The sequence below is a fragment of the Strigops habroptila genome, chromosome Z, assembly GCF_004027225.2.
Source record: "Strigops habroptila isolate Jane chromosome Z, bStrHab1.2.pri, whole genome shotgun sequence".
NCBI lineage: Eukaryota > Metazoa > Chordata > Aves > Psittaciformes > Psittacidae > Strigops > Strigops habroptila.
In genome coordinates this window covers 88,986,126-89,005,834 of record NC_044302.2, presented here as the reverse complement: position 1 = coordinate 89,005,834, position 19,709 = coordinate 88,986,126, and the positions used below count along the sequence as shown (strand labels likewise).

The following is a 19,709-nucleotide window of genomic DNA, read 5'->3' as shown; positions in this document are numbered from 1 at the left end:
TCGCTCCAACAGGTCCATGTCCTTTGTATGCTGGGGACTCCAGTACTGCAGATGGGATCTCACCAGAGCAGAGTAGAGGAGGAGAATCACCACCCTCGACCTGCTGGTCACAGTTCTTTTGATGCAGCCCACGGAACAGTTGGCTTTCCGGGCTGCGAGCACACGCTGCCAGGTCATGTTGAGCTTCTCATCAACCAACACCTCCAAGCCCTTCTCTTCAGGGCTGCTCTCAGCCCCTTCATACCCATTCTGCTACTCCTATGTCTTCCCTCATCAACAGAGAAAATGCCATCCACTGGATTATGACCCATGGCTCAGTATGGTTCACTGAACATTCTGCTACTAATCTTTAGCATCTGCATGCATCATTCATTTACTAATTATTCTGAACCCACGTATATTAAAAATGCCTAAGATGCAGAAAAAACAACTGGTATTCCAGCAGAACAGAGAGATGTGACAGTCCCAAAAGGGGACTTTAGTAGCTGTGCCAAGACATTCCTACTGCAGTGGTGGTACAGACTAGTATTGAGTGTGCAAAATGTTACCCTGCAACTCACTTAAAAGAGCAGTTGTACATCAACTATAGGAGAGAGTAAATAATGGAATACAGGAATCACCTAGTCGTAGTTGTTATCAATATTTATTATGAGGTGCTAAAAAGATGAATTGCTTTTTGATTTACAATGCCAGAAGATACTTCTTTACCTCTCAAGAAAAATTCCAGTTTATTAAAAGGAAAAAAGAAACCTAAAACCATACCTTGTCACTGTAGCTGAAAATAGAAATATTTCAGTTTAAAAAGTTTTCTCTCTTCTTCCTTAAGCTTTTTTTTTTTTTTTTTTTTTAGGGTAGGTTAGACAAAACTGATAAATATGCAAGCAGTGAAAGAAGTGAGTTAACTCTGTCTTCACTGTGCCTGTCTCCTCACAGCTGTAGTGGCAAGTCTTTTGTCTCGATCCTCACCAATGGCCAGGAACATCTACAAGGAATTATGACCTAGTTTGACTGCTTATGGAAAAGAGGGAGACATGTAGGAGCCCTTACTTCCATCCCACCTTATGCTCCACTTAAGTACCAAGTGCCCAGTCAGCCCCAGGAGCATACAAGGTCCTGGCATGCTTCCTAAAGGCACTACAGGAAGCTAACATCTTCAGCCACCCTTGCTGCACTTCTCTGTCACCCTGCATTCGCAGAAGCTCTTTAAGCCTCTGCAGCTGGGGCAAGCTATCAGTAAAGGTACCAGCCTGAAACGTAGGTCCAAGTCTCATCCCCAGACTCTGACAATGACACGTCCAGGTATGCCAGGTTTTTCTCAATTTCCCTTTTTAATCTGCTGTAAAGAAGATGAAAAAAGATGACTAAACCAAGGTTGGATTGTCTTCTAAAGTAAACTTAACTTCTACCTGGAAAAAGAAATGGGTCAAGTTTCTCTTTAAAGATCGCTATCAAAAACACTTCAGAGAAGTATGAAGATCTAAAATACAACAGGGAAAATGTATTGCAGAAATTATTTATTTCATGCCAACTTAACTCTTTGACTATATATTTTAACACACATTTCAAAAATGTATCCAGTACAACAATAATTTAGAAGACTACAGAGAAAAAATTTATAACTCGGTGAATTTCAAAACAAGGTGTTATGCATACATACTTGTATCATAAGGCAAATGAAGATAGTCTACCCATAAGCAGCACTCCTACAGCCTATCTTAATACACACTGGAGAATGAGTATCTTCTATCACCTTACCTATACTTACAAAGGAACTCCCTTATCTTCCAGACACTGCTATAGAAATATAAAGTATTTCTACAGAAAATACTTAATTTCTACAGTGGTAGTTAAGCTGTCACTCTGAAACTCTCATAATTCACAGGAATATGTCAAATATAACATTATCCTTAAGAAATAACTGAAGTTCCATATTATTATTGCCTGCCAATTACAACTAAAACACACATACTCACACAAAAGCAAGCTGAGGAATACATTCCAGTACATTTTAATAGACCAAAGAATAAACCTGATTGGGCATACCATATGACTGAAACAGAAGATACCAAATATAATCAACATAGTCAATGACAGCATTTAATGTATTAGAAAGGGATCTAGTTCAAGGTGCTTTTTCGCTAGCAATGCTGAGTTTCTGCTAATGTAATCAAATGGTGTAGGAGTGTCTCAGCTTCAGATTAGACTACTTAATTAGAGGCACAGCTAGAACTGCCATGAAGCAGTACATATTCCTGCAGAGCCTATTAGGAAAGAGGAATGTAAAAGTTTCAGAAAGTTTACAAGATTTACAAATAAATTGCTCTGAAAAAAAAAATTCATAATTTTCTGAATTTTAAAGAAAAATAAAAGCCGGAGACAATATATACCCTAAGTAGTATTTTTGTTAATAATTAAGATGCACATATTTGTCTGCAATTATAGGTCTGATTTCTTTAAGAAGCCCCACAAAAAGTTTTCCTTCATAAAGTGATCTCTATTCGTATTGTAAATGCCCCTCAGATGGCAAGTAATTACGGCAATAGAGAATGAAAATTTGAAGAAAATATTGTATTTTTCCTGTAACACTTACAGTATTCCAAGATGAATTTAATAAAATATAAACAATGATAACTACAGAAAATCAGAGTAATCACTTTTTAAATACTTCATACGTAAAAATTGTCATGGTTATGTTTTAAAATAGCAAGAATAAATACTGAAAAGATAGCAGGTTTCCGCCATTCCCATTAATACTGTTAATCACTATTTTACAAGTGCTCAATTCAAAATAAAGGTACATTATATACCATGCTTTTTCCAGTAGTATAAGTTACAGCAGTATAAAGGTGGTTGTTTCTTAACATGCTATCCTACCTAAATAATAAAATATATTATAGTTTGCCCGAAGTGTCACTATTAGCACAGACTAGAATTTGCATATCCTTCACCTTCCCTCACAAAAAGTCTCACTCACTTCACAGCTAAGGGGGGCACCCTTCTTAAGCAGAGTGCACAGGACTCATTTCCCAACACAGATATCAGAATACGTGTATCTTTAAATGCCTAAAAACTAGAACTACAAATTCAGTAGGAGCAGTAAGTGTGACTAGAGATTTTTGCTATCCATACTTTTTATGAAATCCAACACTGACCCAGTATTAAAGTAGCTACTGTTTTCACTCCCCCTTTTCAAAGTTCATTACAACTTGCATGGATTCTTTTCACTGGTTTAAATCTTTGACATGACAATATTCAAACACTTCTACTTAACTTCAGTGGGCTTTTTGGTGTTTTGTTTGGTTTTGGTGTTCACAAATGAAGAGGAAACTGCAAAATTGTGATGAAATGGAAGTATATCCTAACTGCTCAGTAATTCAGAAAGAGAAATACTAATGAAATACGTAACGTGACATTCCTTAGCTGCAAATAAATACAACTATATACTGACATAATAAATATGCCAACATTCAGTTCCCAAAAGTACAGTTTGCAAGGCAGTTACATTTTAAATCACCTCATCTGAAACATCAAATGTGATGCAAGAACACTGTTAGCCTACAGTATATTCAATGCTTAAACATACCAAAGCTAGTTTTAACTTTTTTTAGCTGTGTTACTGTTAGGATTAGAGCTATAGTAGCAAAGAACTTGTCAAGAGTTGCCACAGTCTGGCTGGGAATCATCACAGAATCATAGAATAATTTGAGTTGGAAGGAACCTTTAAAGATTATCTAGTTCCAACCCCTGTCATGGGCATGGACATTTTCAACAAGATCAGGTTGCTCAGAGCCCCCATCAGGTTGCACGTAGCCCCCAGGTTCTGCGTTATTTGCACTAGCAGTGACCAAGCTAGTTTCAAACTAGCCCAAGCAAACAGCAAATGCTCTGCAGGCATATCCCTTATTTCTACAGTGTTTTTTTATAGTTGTACTCTCTATTTCTTTGCTAGAAGTCTTCCAAATTTACTCATATGAACTCATAATTAATTTTCAAAACACACTTTAATTTGCCTAAAAATTGCATATAATGAGAGCAAGAGTAACTGTTGGTCAGCAATTATCAACTCCTTACTTAAACACCCAGCACCCAGGGAGCACGTGACACCAGAAATCTCCAAGCACAATCTAGAGAACTCTCAAGAGATTTTCAGGGCTCAAAGCAGCCATTCCTAACTCCATTACTCCACTGCAACATCAAAAAAAGGTCAGTAGATTCCCACCTCAATAAGCTTAGCCTTTCTGCTAGCAACTGAAATGCCACTGCCATTAACTTATACAGTCAAGTCCTTAAATTATCGTATCCCAATGAAAATTGCACAGAGGGCTTACACCAGGGACTAGTTAGCTTTCATGCATAAAATCCAGACCAAGTTTCCACTGAAAATTCTGTTTGTAGCCATTCCACTGATTTCTGAGAGGGGAGGAAAAAAACCAACAAATCCAGGTCCAAGAAGGCTTGATCCAATTCTCTGAAGTCAGCAGGGGCTAGGTAATGATACTTCACAAGCACTCAGAAAAACAAATATTCCTTCTATAATTTTTCCATTAGCACTGAATTAGATCCCTTTGTAGTGACATTTTCAAGAGTTAAACAAAGAACTTGAACCTTATTTCATCCAAAGATTTTTTTACAAATAAACTTTTGGGCAATTAAATGAGACATAAGCTTCAAAAATAGAAATATCAAGTCTAAGAACATTCATGTGGATGGATGTCCATGAATATATACAATCCCCTTCATATAAGGCTGAATTCAGGATCGATCTAAAATAAACTAAATAGGTGCTAACATAAAAGTTGTTGAAGAACAATCTGAATAAAAAGAGTCTCGTTTTCTTAACTACAAGTCCCTGATACCGCCAAAAGACTTTGATCAAGCTTTTACAGTATAAAAAATACTAAAACTAAGAAAGTGTCCTCTTACAGGTAATCTGGAAATTGTATGCCCTTGAATACATGTGGACATGGCTGTTGTTCAGTGTATTCACCTAAGAACGGAACTGACGATTACTTCATGTCTGCTAATTTATTAATATAAGTATTTCTATACAAATAGAGTATCTTTTTCTCCTTCATAATAACAATTAAGTGTTTTAAAACAGGCAGAACAATATATTACACATACCACTACTGTTAGAACACATGATGTACTAAATCACAGGACGTAGTTAGATCCCCATTAACAATTACTTCAGAAACAAAGACTATTTTAAAAAATCAGTAGAACACCTCATTCATAAAAATTTTCTTTCCACAATAACTCATTCCTAGCTGCTTTAAGGGATATCTGTTTTTTAAGCATGATAAAGAATTTATAATAAAAACATGTTCTCTTTCAGTTTTCAACATAAGTTTGCAATAAGAATGTAAGAAAATCCCCAAGTGGTAAAGACTTAAGACAAACTGCAATAATACAACATTTTAAATAAAGCAGATTTCCAAAGATATAATGAATTTGACCACATCTTTTACCTTATGATTACATTTGAAAAATCTTTTAACTAACTACAGTTTAAAAATATATCTACACCAATGAAATTCATGTGAAGTTTTTTTACACTGTTAATAATTGGCATTTTTGAATGGCATTCAAATGAATAAGCATTATTCCTTTTGCAACAAGTTACTGCAAAATACAGGCACCTTAAAAACAGATACATGATGCAAGCAGGGTATCTGGGACATTAAAAGTGTTTACCATTATCTAGTCATGCTATGTATTTCCCTTCTCTTAAAGGGATACTCTACAATTTGAAGCCGTGCCCGAGTTGTGTGCAAATCATAATGTTTCAGCATTTAACTCAATTTTCACATTATATTTCTCTTACAGTTACAAAAATGCTAGTGTGCCAAGGTTTTCAACCATTACACCTGTAAAAATCTTAAATCAGGTATTGTATCTTTGATAATGTATTCCTGCTATTGCACATATGCTTATATGACAGTGAAACTATAGTCATAGTCAATTTCAAATATTTACACATGCTAAAATTATTTATCTGCATATAATGCTGGAAAAGAAAAACAGAGCCTTTCTTGACCAATACAGCTTGCTTCAAAATTTATCCCACCAAATTTCATAGAATACCAGGTTGGAAGGGACTGCAAGAATCATCTGGTCCAACCCTTCCTGGCAAAAGCACAGTCTAGACAAGGTCCCAACATCCTGTCTGGCTGACTCTTAAAGGTGTCCCATGCCAGGGAATCCACCACTTCCCTGGGGAGGTTATTCCAATGATTGTTCTCATTGTGAAAATTTGTTTTTCTCCCCAAGAGTAACCTGTGCCCGCTACCCCTCATCTTTTCCATGTGACTCCATGTAAAAAGATAATCTCCTACTTCTTTGCAGCCACCCTTTAAATACTGGAACATGCAGTTTATGACTTTATGAAGACAGCCTGCCATTCAATCTTTCTGCTTAAACATGGTCTGATACATGACCTGGGGGTGCTGACTGACGCCCGGCTGAACATGAGCCAGCTTGTGTCCAGGCAGCTAAGAAGCCAACAGTATCCTGGCCTCTATCAGCAACAATGTGGCAGCAGGGTCAGGGCAGTGATCATCCCCCTGCACTGGGCACTGGTGAGGCTGCACCTCGAATCCTCTGCCAGTTCTGGGCCCCTCACTGCAGGAGAGACATTGAGGTGATGGAGGGGGCCAGAGAAGGGCAACAAAGCTGGTGAAGGGTCTGGAGCACAAGCCTGATAAGGAACAGCTGAGGAACTGGGGTTGTTTAGTCTAGAGAAGCAAAGGCTCAGGGAGGACCTTATCCTTCTCTACAGCTACCTGAAAGGAGGTTGTAGTGAGGTGGGGGTCAGCCTCTTCTTCCAAGTAACAAGCAATAGGACAAGAGAAAACGGTCTCAAGCTGCACTAGGGGAGGTTTAGACTGGATATTAGGAAAAATTTCTTCACAGACTGGGTAATCAGGCATTGGAACAGGCTTCCCAGGAAAGTTGAAGCGTTCAAAACCAATGTAGATGAGGCCCTCAGTGATATGGTATAGTGGTGGCAGTCCTGGGTAATGGTTGGACTTGGTGATCTTAAAAGGTCTTTTCCAACCTAGCTGATTCTCTGATTCTATGATTCAAAGATCACTGAAGCCAAAAGAAGCCTTAATATCATTCAGCAGATTTTGGACTAGGCATTAAGTTCTAATAGAAAAAATATAGAAAGTGTTTATTATAGTAATTGATAAAACTGCACTTTGGATGCATTAAAATGCTCTCACAGCGTCTGTTAAAATACAAAAAAAAAAAAATCCTTCCAAAAAATCCTCTTCCTAAAACTTAAAATGTTACAGCAAGTTGAGCCCTGGGTATATTCATGAAGTTTACCCTCTATTAACTTAATTAATATTTTTCTCCTTTTGGTCATGACACAAAAGCCCACACTGATGCACAACAATATCTACAATAGAAGAAGCATATTCTTGTCATATACAGGTGCGTTTCCAAAATAGTTGTTCCTTCATATTAATTTTTTAAAGAAATACTATCTTCTCTGGTTCAGTGATACATCATAAATAGTATTTTCCAAGCAACAAGTAGGGAATAGATTTCCTGTGAATTTTCTTTAGCTTTGAGGAGTTTAGACATCATCAAATATTTTGCTCCGAGACATTGACAGGTATCTTCCACCAGGCTGGTATCTGCAGAATAAATTTTAAATATGAAAAAGTATCACAGAAAATTGAAAAATAAGACCCAAGAAATCATGTAACTCTCACTGAACTCTTACTCCTTCACTCTCAATGAATTACATGATCTGAAGCTCCACTGAATTACTGTTTCCAAGAGAATTTGATAGGCAGTCATTAAATTAAATCTCATGTGACCAAGAACAGCAGTGATATGAATACTGGGAGTCTTAAAGAACTTTGTTTCCTGATACAAAGAAAAGAAGTTGAATGTTTTTGTTGAACAGAACTTTTTCCTAAAAAAACCAAAACAAAACAAATAAATGAACCCCCAAAACCAAACCAAACAAAAAACTAAAACCCAACAAAACCTACAAACAAAAATGCTCCAAACAAACAAAACCCCTCCGAATCACCAAAACCCAAATAAAGGAAAAACCCAACCAACCAACACCAAAACCCCAAATCCCCAAACAAACAAAACCCCAAAACCAAACAAACAACAGCATGCAAAAGTAGCTCGGGTGATAAACAGTACATCTCAATGGGTATTCCGAGGAGAAAGAGTTTCAAAGATAATGAGAACAAACAGCTGCACTCTTAGTGGGAAAAAAGTCTCACAAATTGTTGGCCAAATCTATTTTAAAAGCATTTTAAAAACACATACAAGTCCCAGTGAAAGTACAATGTACTTCCTCTCTGCAGTACTTACCAAAACCTGAACAGACTTTGTGTCAGAACCTACTGTTCCTAATGCTTTTACTGTCCTAGAACACTTGTAACTACCACAGGAGCTATAGTTTGAAAAAAAAATCAATGTTACATTAGCTATTTTTAAGTGAATTGAAACGTCATATACAATTATTCTTGATTTATTACCTCTATGAAATCAATGCAGGTTACTAAAAAAACCCTCAACTAAGCTCTGTGGCCTCAGATTTTCTTAAAAAAAATAAAGTCCAGAATGTTCCACTCTGCAAAATCTGTATAGGTGCCAGAAGACTTCAGATACTGTACCTCAAAAGTATTTGCTCCAAAAGAATTATATATGTATATTCCTATTTTTGCAGACTATTACCCCTTTCTCACTGTACAGAAATCAACAACTGACAAAACTGCTAGCCTAGATCTTTAAATTCTTCTGCTTAAAAAGAACCAGCTTTTGAAATGTAGTGACACTGGACTAGACAAGTTAGTTGTTGATATAAACTAACATTGCTGAAATTATCTGAAAACCTGGCAGTGTCATTCAATAGTGTGATTTTGGCATTTATTTTTTGACATTATAGATGCAAGTCAACTGAAACCATTTATGATTTTTTTAATTGGACTGGGTATGCTAGTTTTAGCTAAAAAATAATGTAAACTATAACTTTTATATAGGAATTTAAAATTATTTATCATTAAATGATTCTACCTCATAACTACCTAGATAAAAAAGCACCCATAAAATGTATTACTTGTTTCTTTAATATGAGAAGAGCATAGCAGTCATGAAAAATACTCTATGCCATGACTAAGGAAATTTACTGTTGCAGTCACACCCACAGAATCACAGAATTCTCTATTACAGACAGAGCTACACTGTTCAGCTGGGAACTTTTTGTCCAGTAATTCCAGATTTAATTTACTCCAGTCATTCCAAGATCTGATCCCTAGGTGTATTACTGAAACTACTGGTCCTGTAATATTCAGTTTTCTTTCTTGCAGCCCTTTATGATGGTTTTTATACATGGAAATTAAGTGAACTTTCTAAAGTCTTCCAGGAAATTAGAGAAAACCTTATACTGAACATACGCAGGTCATTCTCCAGGTTTCTGTTTTTATATGCAGTATATGCATATATACAGAATTTTTCAGATTATGCCAACATATAAAATTACATTCAACTCAAATCCTACTGAGATGTTTTTTAAAAAATGAAAAACTTTAAGGTTTCAATTGGTTTTAAAACAATTACCATATCATGGGAGAGAAGGAAGAAAGCAAAAGAACTAGGTAAAGTGGTAATTTTTGTTTACAAAACTTATTACAAAACCAATTGATATAGGTGTCATAGATCAGAATACATTGTAAATACCACAGAAGATTCCTCACCTTCCAGAGTCCGATTCAAGAGGGTCATCATTAATTGAGTCTGCATTAAAATCCAAAGGTTCTGCATCCTGGAGAAGTTCTATTCTATCTCTTTCAGTCCTACCATTTGATCGGGTATACTTTGATAGTGCTGAATAGGTAAAAGGAAGGAAAGACACTCATTTGCTCTATGAACACCTTGGAGAATGTGAAGTCATCAAACTTTAAATACCAGAATAATAAATTGCTACTAAGTCACCCAAAGTTTAGCTATGATGATTTAGAGTAGATTAGATATTAAACCAAATCCAACTACATGCTAAAATTCATAGTATTTCATTTCTGTATCTCCATGGCAACTGCAACTATCATTTTGCCCATCAAGTAAGATGAGATCTGCTTTGCAAAGAATGAAAGAAAATAAGAAGTTACATGCAAACTTTACTTTTAAATCAAATGGATGAACAATCATCCATTCATCTTCCCAACCTCCCACTTTAATTAAGCTGGCTGAAAGGTTGGGTTTGTTTTGTTTTGTTTTGTTTGTTTTTAAGGAGGCAATCTTACAAATTAATGAAATACGGTGGTTCTTGCAATTCACTCTGCCACTTTCATTAGGCCAGTACCTGCAGCTTGTTTCAGTATTGAAATGCTACATATTCCTTCAGTTAACATTAAAATATAATTTAATATAATCTGAGTTAGTCTACCTCTGAAAATATGAGTTTGCAACTTTGTAAAGAAGAGGAGAAATCTATCAGAGTTGTCTCAAAAGCATGTTCAAAGCTTCCCTTTTCCCCCACCTTTTCCCGTCTTTTTTTTAAATTTCATTTCTTACTTGTCGTTAGCTTACAAAAGCACATAAAATACATAAAAACAGTAAGACTGTGACAAATAAACTGTTTGGAAGTATAGAGCATCCACAAAGAAGTTTTTTGCTAACAGATACTATTAAATGAATATGTATACACTCATGTGATATGTTACTGACTTTACATTCATTGGCCGTCCGTCTGATAATTTTATTATTCCCATCTGGAGAGTTGATTTGCAACTAGAAGGGGTAAATTTAAGATTTAAAACTCCAAACTTCAAGATATAGCCTAAATAAAATCTCTTTGTTGAAAACTGCTACTCTCATTGCAGCCATTACATGCCCCAGAAGAAGACCAAGTCATTGAAACTAGCCAGAATCTCCAACCTCAACTAGATGAGGTACTGAAGATGGGAAGAAACACAGTACTCTTTTCAGTTGGCTTTAATGGGCAAGATGGCACTGTGCCATAGAAGGGAATATATAAGCACATCAATTAAGACAAAAAGGAATATATTTGAAGCTACTCACATAGCCAGTGTGATGCAGACAAGATATTAAAATAATAAACCAAAACAAACTCCCCACAAACCCCATAAAGCTTACGTCTATTGGTATTGGTCTCTGAGAAACTGGATTCTTTTTGGTCTGTGTGGACAACTCTGTTTCTAGTGGAATCGTCTCTATTTCCATATCGTTCCTTCCATTCCTGGAAAAAAAGACAACATAAGGAAATGTAAGTGATAAGGAAAAAGCAACACAACAAAAGCCTACAGAGGACCAAGAAATATTCCAGATCCGTAATGTAGAGCTAATTGGTCAGACTAGGAAAGCAATACTTTAAAAGTGTTCCTGTTATCTTGATACAGTTATCTTGATACAGGGAGAATTTTTGGTTTTTATTTTAAACTCATGATACATCCCTTCACTAAACCAGTTACCATAATTGTTCTTTAGAAAAAAGACTTGCAGAAAACGAACTACATATTAAATCTGCACTCAAAGTTCACTACACTGCTCCAAATTACAGTGGGAAGGTTGCTTTTTTTAAGTTCTACTTCCATCTAGTGGTAGAATGGAAAAATAAACAGAAGCAGATAGCACCAAAAAAAATTTGGACTGGCCATGTTTACTAAGCTTGTTTTTCTGTTGTGTTTCCGTCCCATCATGTTTTAGTATGCAAACATTTTAGTATCAAGTATAATGAAATATTAAAGAACAAGACATTTCATACTTCTATTAGGAAACAACTTCATGTCTCAACAGAAACTTTTTCTCCAAAGCAACTTTTCCAAAAAATTGCTCCAATAACTTTCAGATTCATATCTAGACCCCAAATTATGGGCTGGTAGGAAGTGTATACTCGAAGTTACTGTGCTAATTTATGCCATGTTAGTTCTAAGCTGCAGAAGGATCAAATATTTAATCACGATCCACTAAAAGATAATCGTCTCAAAATCCCAAAGATTTTCAAGAATTAAAGTTGAATTAAATTAAAGTTTGCATTAAATACTACAGTATTTAATGCAAACTCAAAAAACAGGTAATACCTGAAACTGATTTGCTGTTGAACTAAAATTGTTTCTTAATGTCAGATCATTTCAGTGTACACTAAATGCGGCATGCATTTGCTACTATTTTATTAAACAGTAAGTTCAAGTTTTAAAATTATGAGATGGGAAGAAGATCAGAAGAAAGGTCTGTCTGTCCTTGTTGTACTGGCTGTCATCCAGAATTAAAGCATTCCTGAGCTTGAAAAGCCAAGAGGTTTTAGTCCCAGTATTATCCTACCTTTCTGCAGATAACATTTTTCCCTTCCTTTAGTCAGTTCATATGCATCCTTTTGATCTGAGACTTTCTATACTAAAATCCAAATGTTACAAATAAATGGAAAACTAAAGCTACAGTTAACTGAAGCTCCTTAAAATGAAGCTGCCTGAACTACTTTTCATCCAAACTGATTGTCTTCACAAATCTTTCAATTCATTATGCACTAAAAGTATGATTTGAATCGAACTTTCTATTTGTTAATCAGTGGTAAAAGAATTAATTTTGTCTTAAATGTAATTCCCTCCTTTGAAAACAAGCAAACAAACAAAAACCTGTGCCAATTACTTTCCAATCAGCACAGAAAGCAACACATAAGTTTGGGACGAGTATACAGTCCCTATTACAATGAACACGATGACACTGCAACTGCAGTTATTTCGAGCAGAGTAGTATCAACATAAGAGACTGATAATAAGCCACTTCAGATTATTCTGCATCCTAGAAATCAGGACTATTTTTAATGCTTATTATACCTATTGGCATACACTGTTCTCACAGCACAGTGAGTAACAAAAGTGTCCAAGTAGTGTGAAAAGAGCCTCTCTCTTATCCTTTAAAATTAAAATGTAAATTATTCCCTCCCCATCTCTAGCCAAGACTATTCTCCAAGATTCAACTGATTCCATCAATTATTGGAGACTTATATTTTTGTGAAACAGATCATGCTGAATTAAATAGCAATGGCAAATCCTAGCAGATATTATAGTATATTAATATTGTAATTAGCCAGAACAATCTCATACCCTTCTTCTGTTTTCACCTTCTTCCTGCCTTTGTCGTTTTCTTTTCTCTATATAAGAAAAAAACCAAAACAGCTGAGCTCCATAAAAGAAAAATCATTACCAATATTTTTTTAAGAAACAATTGTTAACAAACAATTTTTTTAGTTAACAAACAAATTTGGATGAAAATCCAAAGTTAACTAGCTAAGATTCTCATTGAAATAGATAGCTCATACAATTAAATGAAAACAAAAGACAAAGCTGCTTGTCTATCATTATGGAGTTTCCTGCTAGAATGAATTAATCATGATGGTATCTTGGGTCAAGGTGTGACATTTGGATACTAGCTAACAAAAACAAAAAAGTAGTTGGAAAAAGTATGATGTTAGGAACAAACTTGAGCATTATCCAATCAAAATCTTGCTGAAGTTCTGTGAGGCCCAAATTATGAGCCAAATAGTTTGTGTCTGTATCTACTATTAAGCTGGAAATGTAACATCATAGCACCAAAGAAATAGTAACCTCTTGTTAAAGGGAATGAGAGACATGCATCTTTCTCAAAAAAAAGCCCCAACAAACCCACAAGCAAAAAAACCTTACTACTCTAAGTAAATCTAGGGGTTTTTTTGTATACTATGAAAGAAGAACAAAAGTATTGCACTATATAACATTGTATGCAGAGATTTTAATTTCTAAACATAGCTTTTAACAACTTTCAGGAAACACTTTCAATACAATATTTCAAAAAAAAAAAAACCAAAGGTCTCCAAACCAGCAGATAATTATGGCTGTACAGAACAACATGCTTTCTGTGATAAAACACAGTTCGGTGAAACAGCAAAAATTTGTAAAGGAGATGACACAGTTTGGGCTGCTCAATTTACACACTACACAAAGGAAGATTCAAATGAGTTCGTGCAACATTTCAGATAAGCTTCATGCAACAACATGGATGTACTTTGTAGGAATACTAGGATAGACAACCTGACTTACCTCTTCTGATTAGCTCTTTCCCTTCATCAATCAAATCAGAGGTCATTTCGCTATCCCCCATGAACTGCTGGAATCCCAAAAGATTCAAACAACGAGTTCCTAAACTGGTAAAGCAGGAGAAGCAATTTTGTTTGTTAACTGACAGTGAATAGCTTAGAGATATTACAATGCAAAATGTAAAACAAATTACTCAGAAATTTATGGACAACTCAAGTAATAAAGCAATATAGAAGAAAAGACAGATTATTATACTGAGAAATCAGAAAACTCACAACAGCGACATGTTCCTCAATCCAACTGAAAGTGATGGAATATTGTTATTCAAATTGAGGGATAACACTGTTCATAGTCTGAGAGGAGCGATTTAAGACAAGACAATTGCTCGAAATGTTCTCAGATATAACAGAATTTATACCCATGATATCTCATTGACTCTTCTTTGCCAGAAGACAATTACTATAAAAATTCTGCCTATTAAGATTTCTGTGGTTTTGAAACAGTAATAACAGGAAAGCCACCTTCATCTCGGTTTCACTTGGGAGAAACGTGTGGCATACTCTTAATCTGCACGGACGCTGGCTGGATACCCATTAGGCAGGAGTCAGATAATAAGCTTGCTCCACCTTTTTTAAACTAGTCCTCAAGTTAGACAGCATTAAACCACTTTCACCTTTCAACTTCACACTTGAGAACGCAACTGCTGGTTTTGTTATTGTTCTTCTCCAAACTGGAGCGTCAATATCATGTTCAAAGTTGGCTTAATTGTATATTTATGCTGAAAAGCTTTTTTTCCTATACTACCCGAACTTTAAGACTGCTGCATTAAACAAGGGGGACAGCTTTCCTTGATAGATTTTAATTAGTGTTTTGCATGCATCTGAATTATTAGAGGGCATTAAAGTCCTTGCAAAGCAAGTTCCTCTCCTTAGCTTCTCCTCTTCCTTTTCACTATGGCATCCAAGACCCATGATCATGGACAATAAGTCACACAAATCATTTTCTTGTTGGTGGCTTTCCTGGGGTTTTTTGTTTGTTGTATTTTTTTCCCGCCACCACCATTTTTGTACCCTAATCTAAAAGAAAGCACAGAAAATAAGGACAGGATCCTTGTTGTCTTATTATCTATGGATGCACATACGTTTTTATGGACAAATTAAGGCATTTTACTACATTCTACATGAGTCATGTGAAATTGAGGAAGTGAATATAAATGTAGCTGAGCAGACCTAAAGTATCTCAACCTTTACAGAGTTCAAAAGAAAACATTTGAAAAGTAAGGATAAAGCAAACATATAACAGTATTTTCTGCAACTACGCTTACAGCCTTCAACAAATTGTGCCTTAGGGAAACAAGATCAAATGATTTAAACCACTATATCTTCAAACTGAAGTCTGGTACAGATCAGAAAATAGTCGTGTCAAATAGAAAGTTTATTAACTACAGTTTCTGCTAATGCTTCTTAGTTTATTAGAAAACATTGCTGAAAACGTGGTTTCCTCATGGTAATTTTAATCTCAAAAGCAGAGTCTAAATGTCTGCAGGCTCCAAAGTGTGAACAGATCTGACCTCAAAACCTAGGAATGAAGTTTAATGGGGAAAAGCCCCCACAACTCAGTTATGGGCTAATATAATAAATATTCTTGAAATGTGTACATTTCACATATATAAATAGCTATGTATTGGTTTAGGTTTTGCATTTTTGTTATTATGTCATAACTCAACTGCTGGAAAAGGAAAAAAGAATATCTCACTAATCACTGAAACTAGTACTATTAATGTAAAGAAACATGGAGGATCTGTCTTGCATATCACTTACCTGAAGTATGTGGCAATACAGAGAATGACAACAAGCATTGGGTAATATATATAGAATCCATCTGCAATGAAGGACAGCACTCTCATGGATCCCATTATCTGAAAAAAAAAAAATCCCAAGACCAAGCTATAATCAGATATTTTCTACATATATCCATCAAGATTGTCCCATCTTACAGTTTTCAGTCCACAACATACAAACACACAATCCTTTACACTTACTGAAAATCGGTAAGTATCATTATCACAGATCTGATTCAGACACTTGACCCAGAATAACCAGATACAAAGGCTGCCACTAACAGTGTATCCACTTTCAGGTTTCGAAGATGCTTGATCTTGTTGTCTCACCTAATCCAGAACCAGTTCAAATCTGGTGGACCTTTTTTCATCTGCTGTGAAAGGAGTCTCTGGGCAACACTATGAATCCACTTGCTAACAACAAAGACATAAGATGTAACCTGCTGTCCTGCAGAAACTGTGGTTCAGTTAAACCAAACTCACTGGGTTTTAGTGGCAAGTTAGGTTTGCTCCTAGTCTATAAAGATGCCTCATATGGTAAAACCAGAGGAAGCTAAAGCTCTTAGGAAGTGAAGAACAGTCTGAACTCTTCAAAATAATACTTTACTTTCTTAGGATAAAGAGACCTAAACAGAAAAACTGAGCTATTGATGACTCCAGGCAATCATTACTGAACTATAAGTAAGTACTTCTACCCTCTGTAATACTAATGAAAATACTTTAATATCTGAATCTTAATATAAGAAATATTTTAAAATATTGTGCCTATTTTCCAAATCACATAGAAGCTCAAATCCACATTTTCTGTACTTACAGATGTATAAGCAGTTGGCTGAGTGTTTTTGTGAGAGATTGTTGCATCCATGTGGGTCAACCCCAAAAAGTTCAAGCATAATGGTGGAGTAAGACGGCAAAACAACCTGCACAAATGCAAGAAGCAACAGCATTTAAACCAATTTATTGAACTAATAATATTTAGAAATCATAACTTGGTATATCACAGAATGATGTATATATCATTAGGATTTATACCCATATGATTATAAATGAAAGAATATAAATGAAACTTTCATGGACATCTTCAGTTGAGTATCTGAGAGAAAATTTGCAAAATATATGCCACATACTCACATGCCACTGAAAAGGAGACTGTATGCATCTGTCTGATGATGTGAAGCTAAGTAATAATAGTTAAATACACGGATCCTGAAGACAGTAGAGTAAACACAGATACTTAGGAAAAAGATGGTAAGAAAACAGGCCATCTAGGGGAAAAAAAAAGAAAAAGTCACTTGAATGTAGAACTCTACTAAAGGTTTTAATGCATTCAGCACATAGTCCGTGCATGCAATAGGTTGACTGCAGTCTGATTTTTTATTTTGAGATGGGACAGTAACACCAGCTCTCACCTGCTCTAAGAAACTTCAGAAGTTTTTTTTCACGAATTTAAACTGAGAATTATACTTGTAACACCATGCATTTCATATAATGACAACTGACCCTAGGAATATTTATTCTACTTCTTATTACGTAAATGAAATTGCTGTAATTACCTTGATAATTACTATGACTGATTTGGCATTTCTTCCCACAAAAAGGGATAAAAATAAGTGTTTTCAATTCAAACTATTTTGTTAGTATACTGGAATTTTTCAGCTCAGTTCCTTTACTGATAAATTTGTACCTGCATATGCTAGCTACACCTGAGAGTGGATTTCTGGTCAGCAGCAAATTCCTGTTCAGGAAAGCGAGGTCGCACATGGCTGACTAGACACAAAGCTCCAAGTTAACGTTTCAAGATTACTCCACACATGATGTTCAGCTCAACGAGGTCACACCCTCACCCTGTATTGGAGAGTTTTAAGAAAGTGGCAAAAGGCAGACTCACTCCACAGAAACAATGTTTGGTGTTACATGTTTTAGAGACCTTCTGAAATGTTGTGGTAACAAGTTACTTGGAAGATTTTTGTTGAGTGATTATCTCAAACTTACCTCTATGTATATATAGTTATATGTCTTTTCTGCCAGCTGTATGAAAACTGCAAACAGTGATAAAACTGGTTTTGTGCTGAAAAAGGTGCACTCTGACCACACAACAATGACAGAGAATGTGGCCAGAACAACAGCAAGCACCCTGTAAAACCATGGTCGTAGAAGGCATTCCCAGTACCACTCTGGAGAAAAAACAACACACACACACACAACCGGAATAGGTTAAATGAAAATTACACAACCAGAAATTGAACTCCCTCACAAAAACTATTATGAACTTCTTGGACACACAAGCTTAAAATGAAGGCCAGAATCTATGGGGTCACACACTTAATTTTAGGGGTCTTCCAAAGCCTAGAGATCTGGCTCAGCCCTAAGTAATCATATGCAGAACAGGAAAAAACAGGATGGAATTTGGGAGGCAAATTTTGCAAATGGACTGAGGAGAGTGGAGTGTGCAGAACAGAACTCTTTACTTTTGGCACAGATACTACAGGTGATCCACTTCTTGTTTATTCATCTGTTACTCTCTCCAAAACAAAGCTTCGGCTTTAAAATGATACTGTTCTACCCTGGAAATAACCCATTGCTATTGCACAACAAATCAGACGTTAAAACATGACTGGGAAAAGACACTTTCTGAAAAGATGCACAAGCAGCTGCATCTCCTTATGTTCGGTACATGACAGACAAAGAATTTTTTCCTCTTTGCTTTACTGAAAGAGTGGTGCCATCTCAGTAATATTCCACAAACGCAGAAGGTAGCTGTGATCCAATAATTTAAGTTGCTAACTTAATAATTTGTTTTCTTTCTTCTAAGGCTTCAAAGTTTGCTATTACAACTTGTAACTGCTTTTAAGTTTATATTTATATATATATATAAATAGTCAGTAACTAATGGCTATTCCATTACAGAAATGCATTAAGATGCACATTTGTTTCCCTCTACTGTAACTGAACCTTTTACATAAAAAAAATAGATTCTTCTTATGGAACAGTACCAGTTACTCCTTCGCATATTCAAAATCTGCATTACAGCACTTACCAACAGTTGGTGTGTAGAAATACTGAATGATTTTATTCTCTGGTTCCTGGGAATGAAAGGTATGAACAAACTGCCGAGTGGCACTTGTTTCATTTTTTGCCACATCTTCTAGGTAAAATGCTTGTTCTAAAAGAATTTGCCACTGGACCTGTGTACGACGATGTCTCTGTACTGAATAGATTACCTAAAATAAATTCCAAGAAATTTTGGTTACAACATACTTATTTCAAGAAAAGAGAGAAAAGCCTTGCAAAATCCATTAAAGATGTCTACATTACAGGATTGCAAAGATTACCTCTGTATATTCACAAAAGCCAGTAATTAATTCTCTAAATACATAAATCATAAGAGGACTACCTACATGATTCCTGTGTTTTGCAGTTCTTTTGTAGGCTTAAATTTCAAACTAACAATAGTGTGTGCGCCTTTAACACAGTAGAATAGACCAAACTGTTCTAACTTACTAATATGTAAAGAGAAAGGAATGTTCGGCTGACGGCGGAAGGAACACCTAAGGAGACAGTAAATAAGACCAAGGATGCTAGCCTTCAAGATAGCAAAGTGGCACCCAACATGGAGCGAGACTGGAACAGAACAGAAGCAAGGACATACCAACTGCTAACTCAGTACTAGGACCTTGCAAGCGTGCACAAGCACAGAGGTCATTCAGCAAACACAGTGAGGAAGACTATCAGTGACCACCAGAGACCCCCACTCAGCACAAAGCTCATGATTAATTAGGATGTGAATATTATAATTAGTT

At 35.7% G+C, this 19,709-nt stretch overlaps 1 protein-coding gene across 6 annotated transcripts in view; it reads right to left on the bottom strand.

Annotated features, from left to right (window-relative positions):
- Window positions 1–838: 838 nt before the first annotated feature.
- LMBRD2 (LMBR1 domain containing 2) overlaps window positions 839–19,709 on the bottom strand; it is a 34,580-nt gene continuing 15,709 nt past the window's right edge. For 4 of the 6 annotated variants that reach the window (XM_030511810.1, XM_030511807.1, XM_030511808.1 and 1 more), the window contains 10 exons: window positions 18,947–19,130; window positions 17,902–18,083; window positions 17,041–17,174; window positions 16,724–16,829; window positions 15,890–15,987; window positions 14,073–14,176; window positions 13,101–13,147; window positions 11,134–11,236; window positions 9,735–9,864; window positions 839–1,333 (listed from right to left, as the gene is read on the bottom strand). In XM_030511810.1, the coding sequence (XP_030367670.1) occupies window positions 1,231–1,333; window positions 9,735–9,864; window positions 11,134–11,236; window positions 13,101–13,147; window positions 14,073–14,176; window positions 15,890–15,987; window positions 16,724–16,829; window positions 17,041–17,174; window positions 17,902–18,083; window positions 18,947–19,130 (1,191 nt within the window). In that variant the 3' untranslated portion in view covers window positions 839–1,230. Of the gene's footprint in view, window positions 1,334–1,494; window positions 7,650–9,734; window positions 9,865–11,133; window positions 11,237–13,100; window positions 13,148–14,072; window positions 14,177–15,889; window positions 15,988–16,723; window positions 16,830–17,040; window positions 17,175–17,901; window positions 18,084–18,946; window positions 19,131–19,709 lie in introns of those variants that run through there. The other 2 variants (XM_030511811.1, XM_030511812.1) reach the window with 2 other exon arrangements.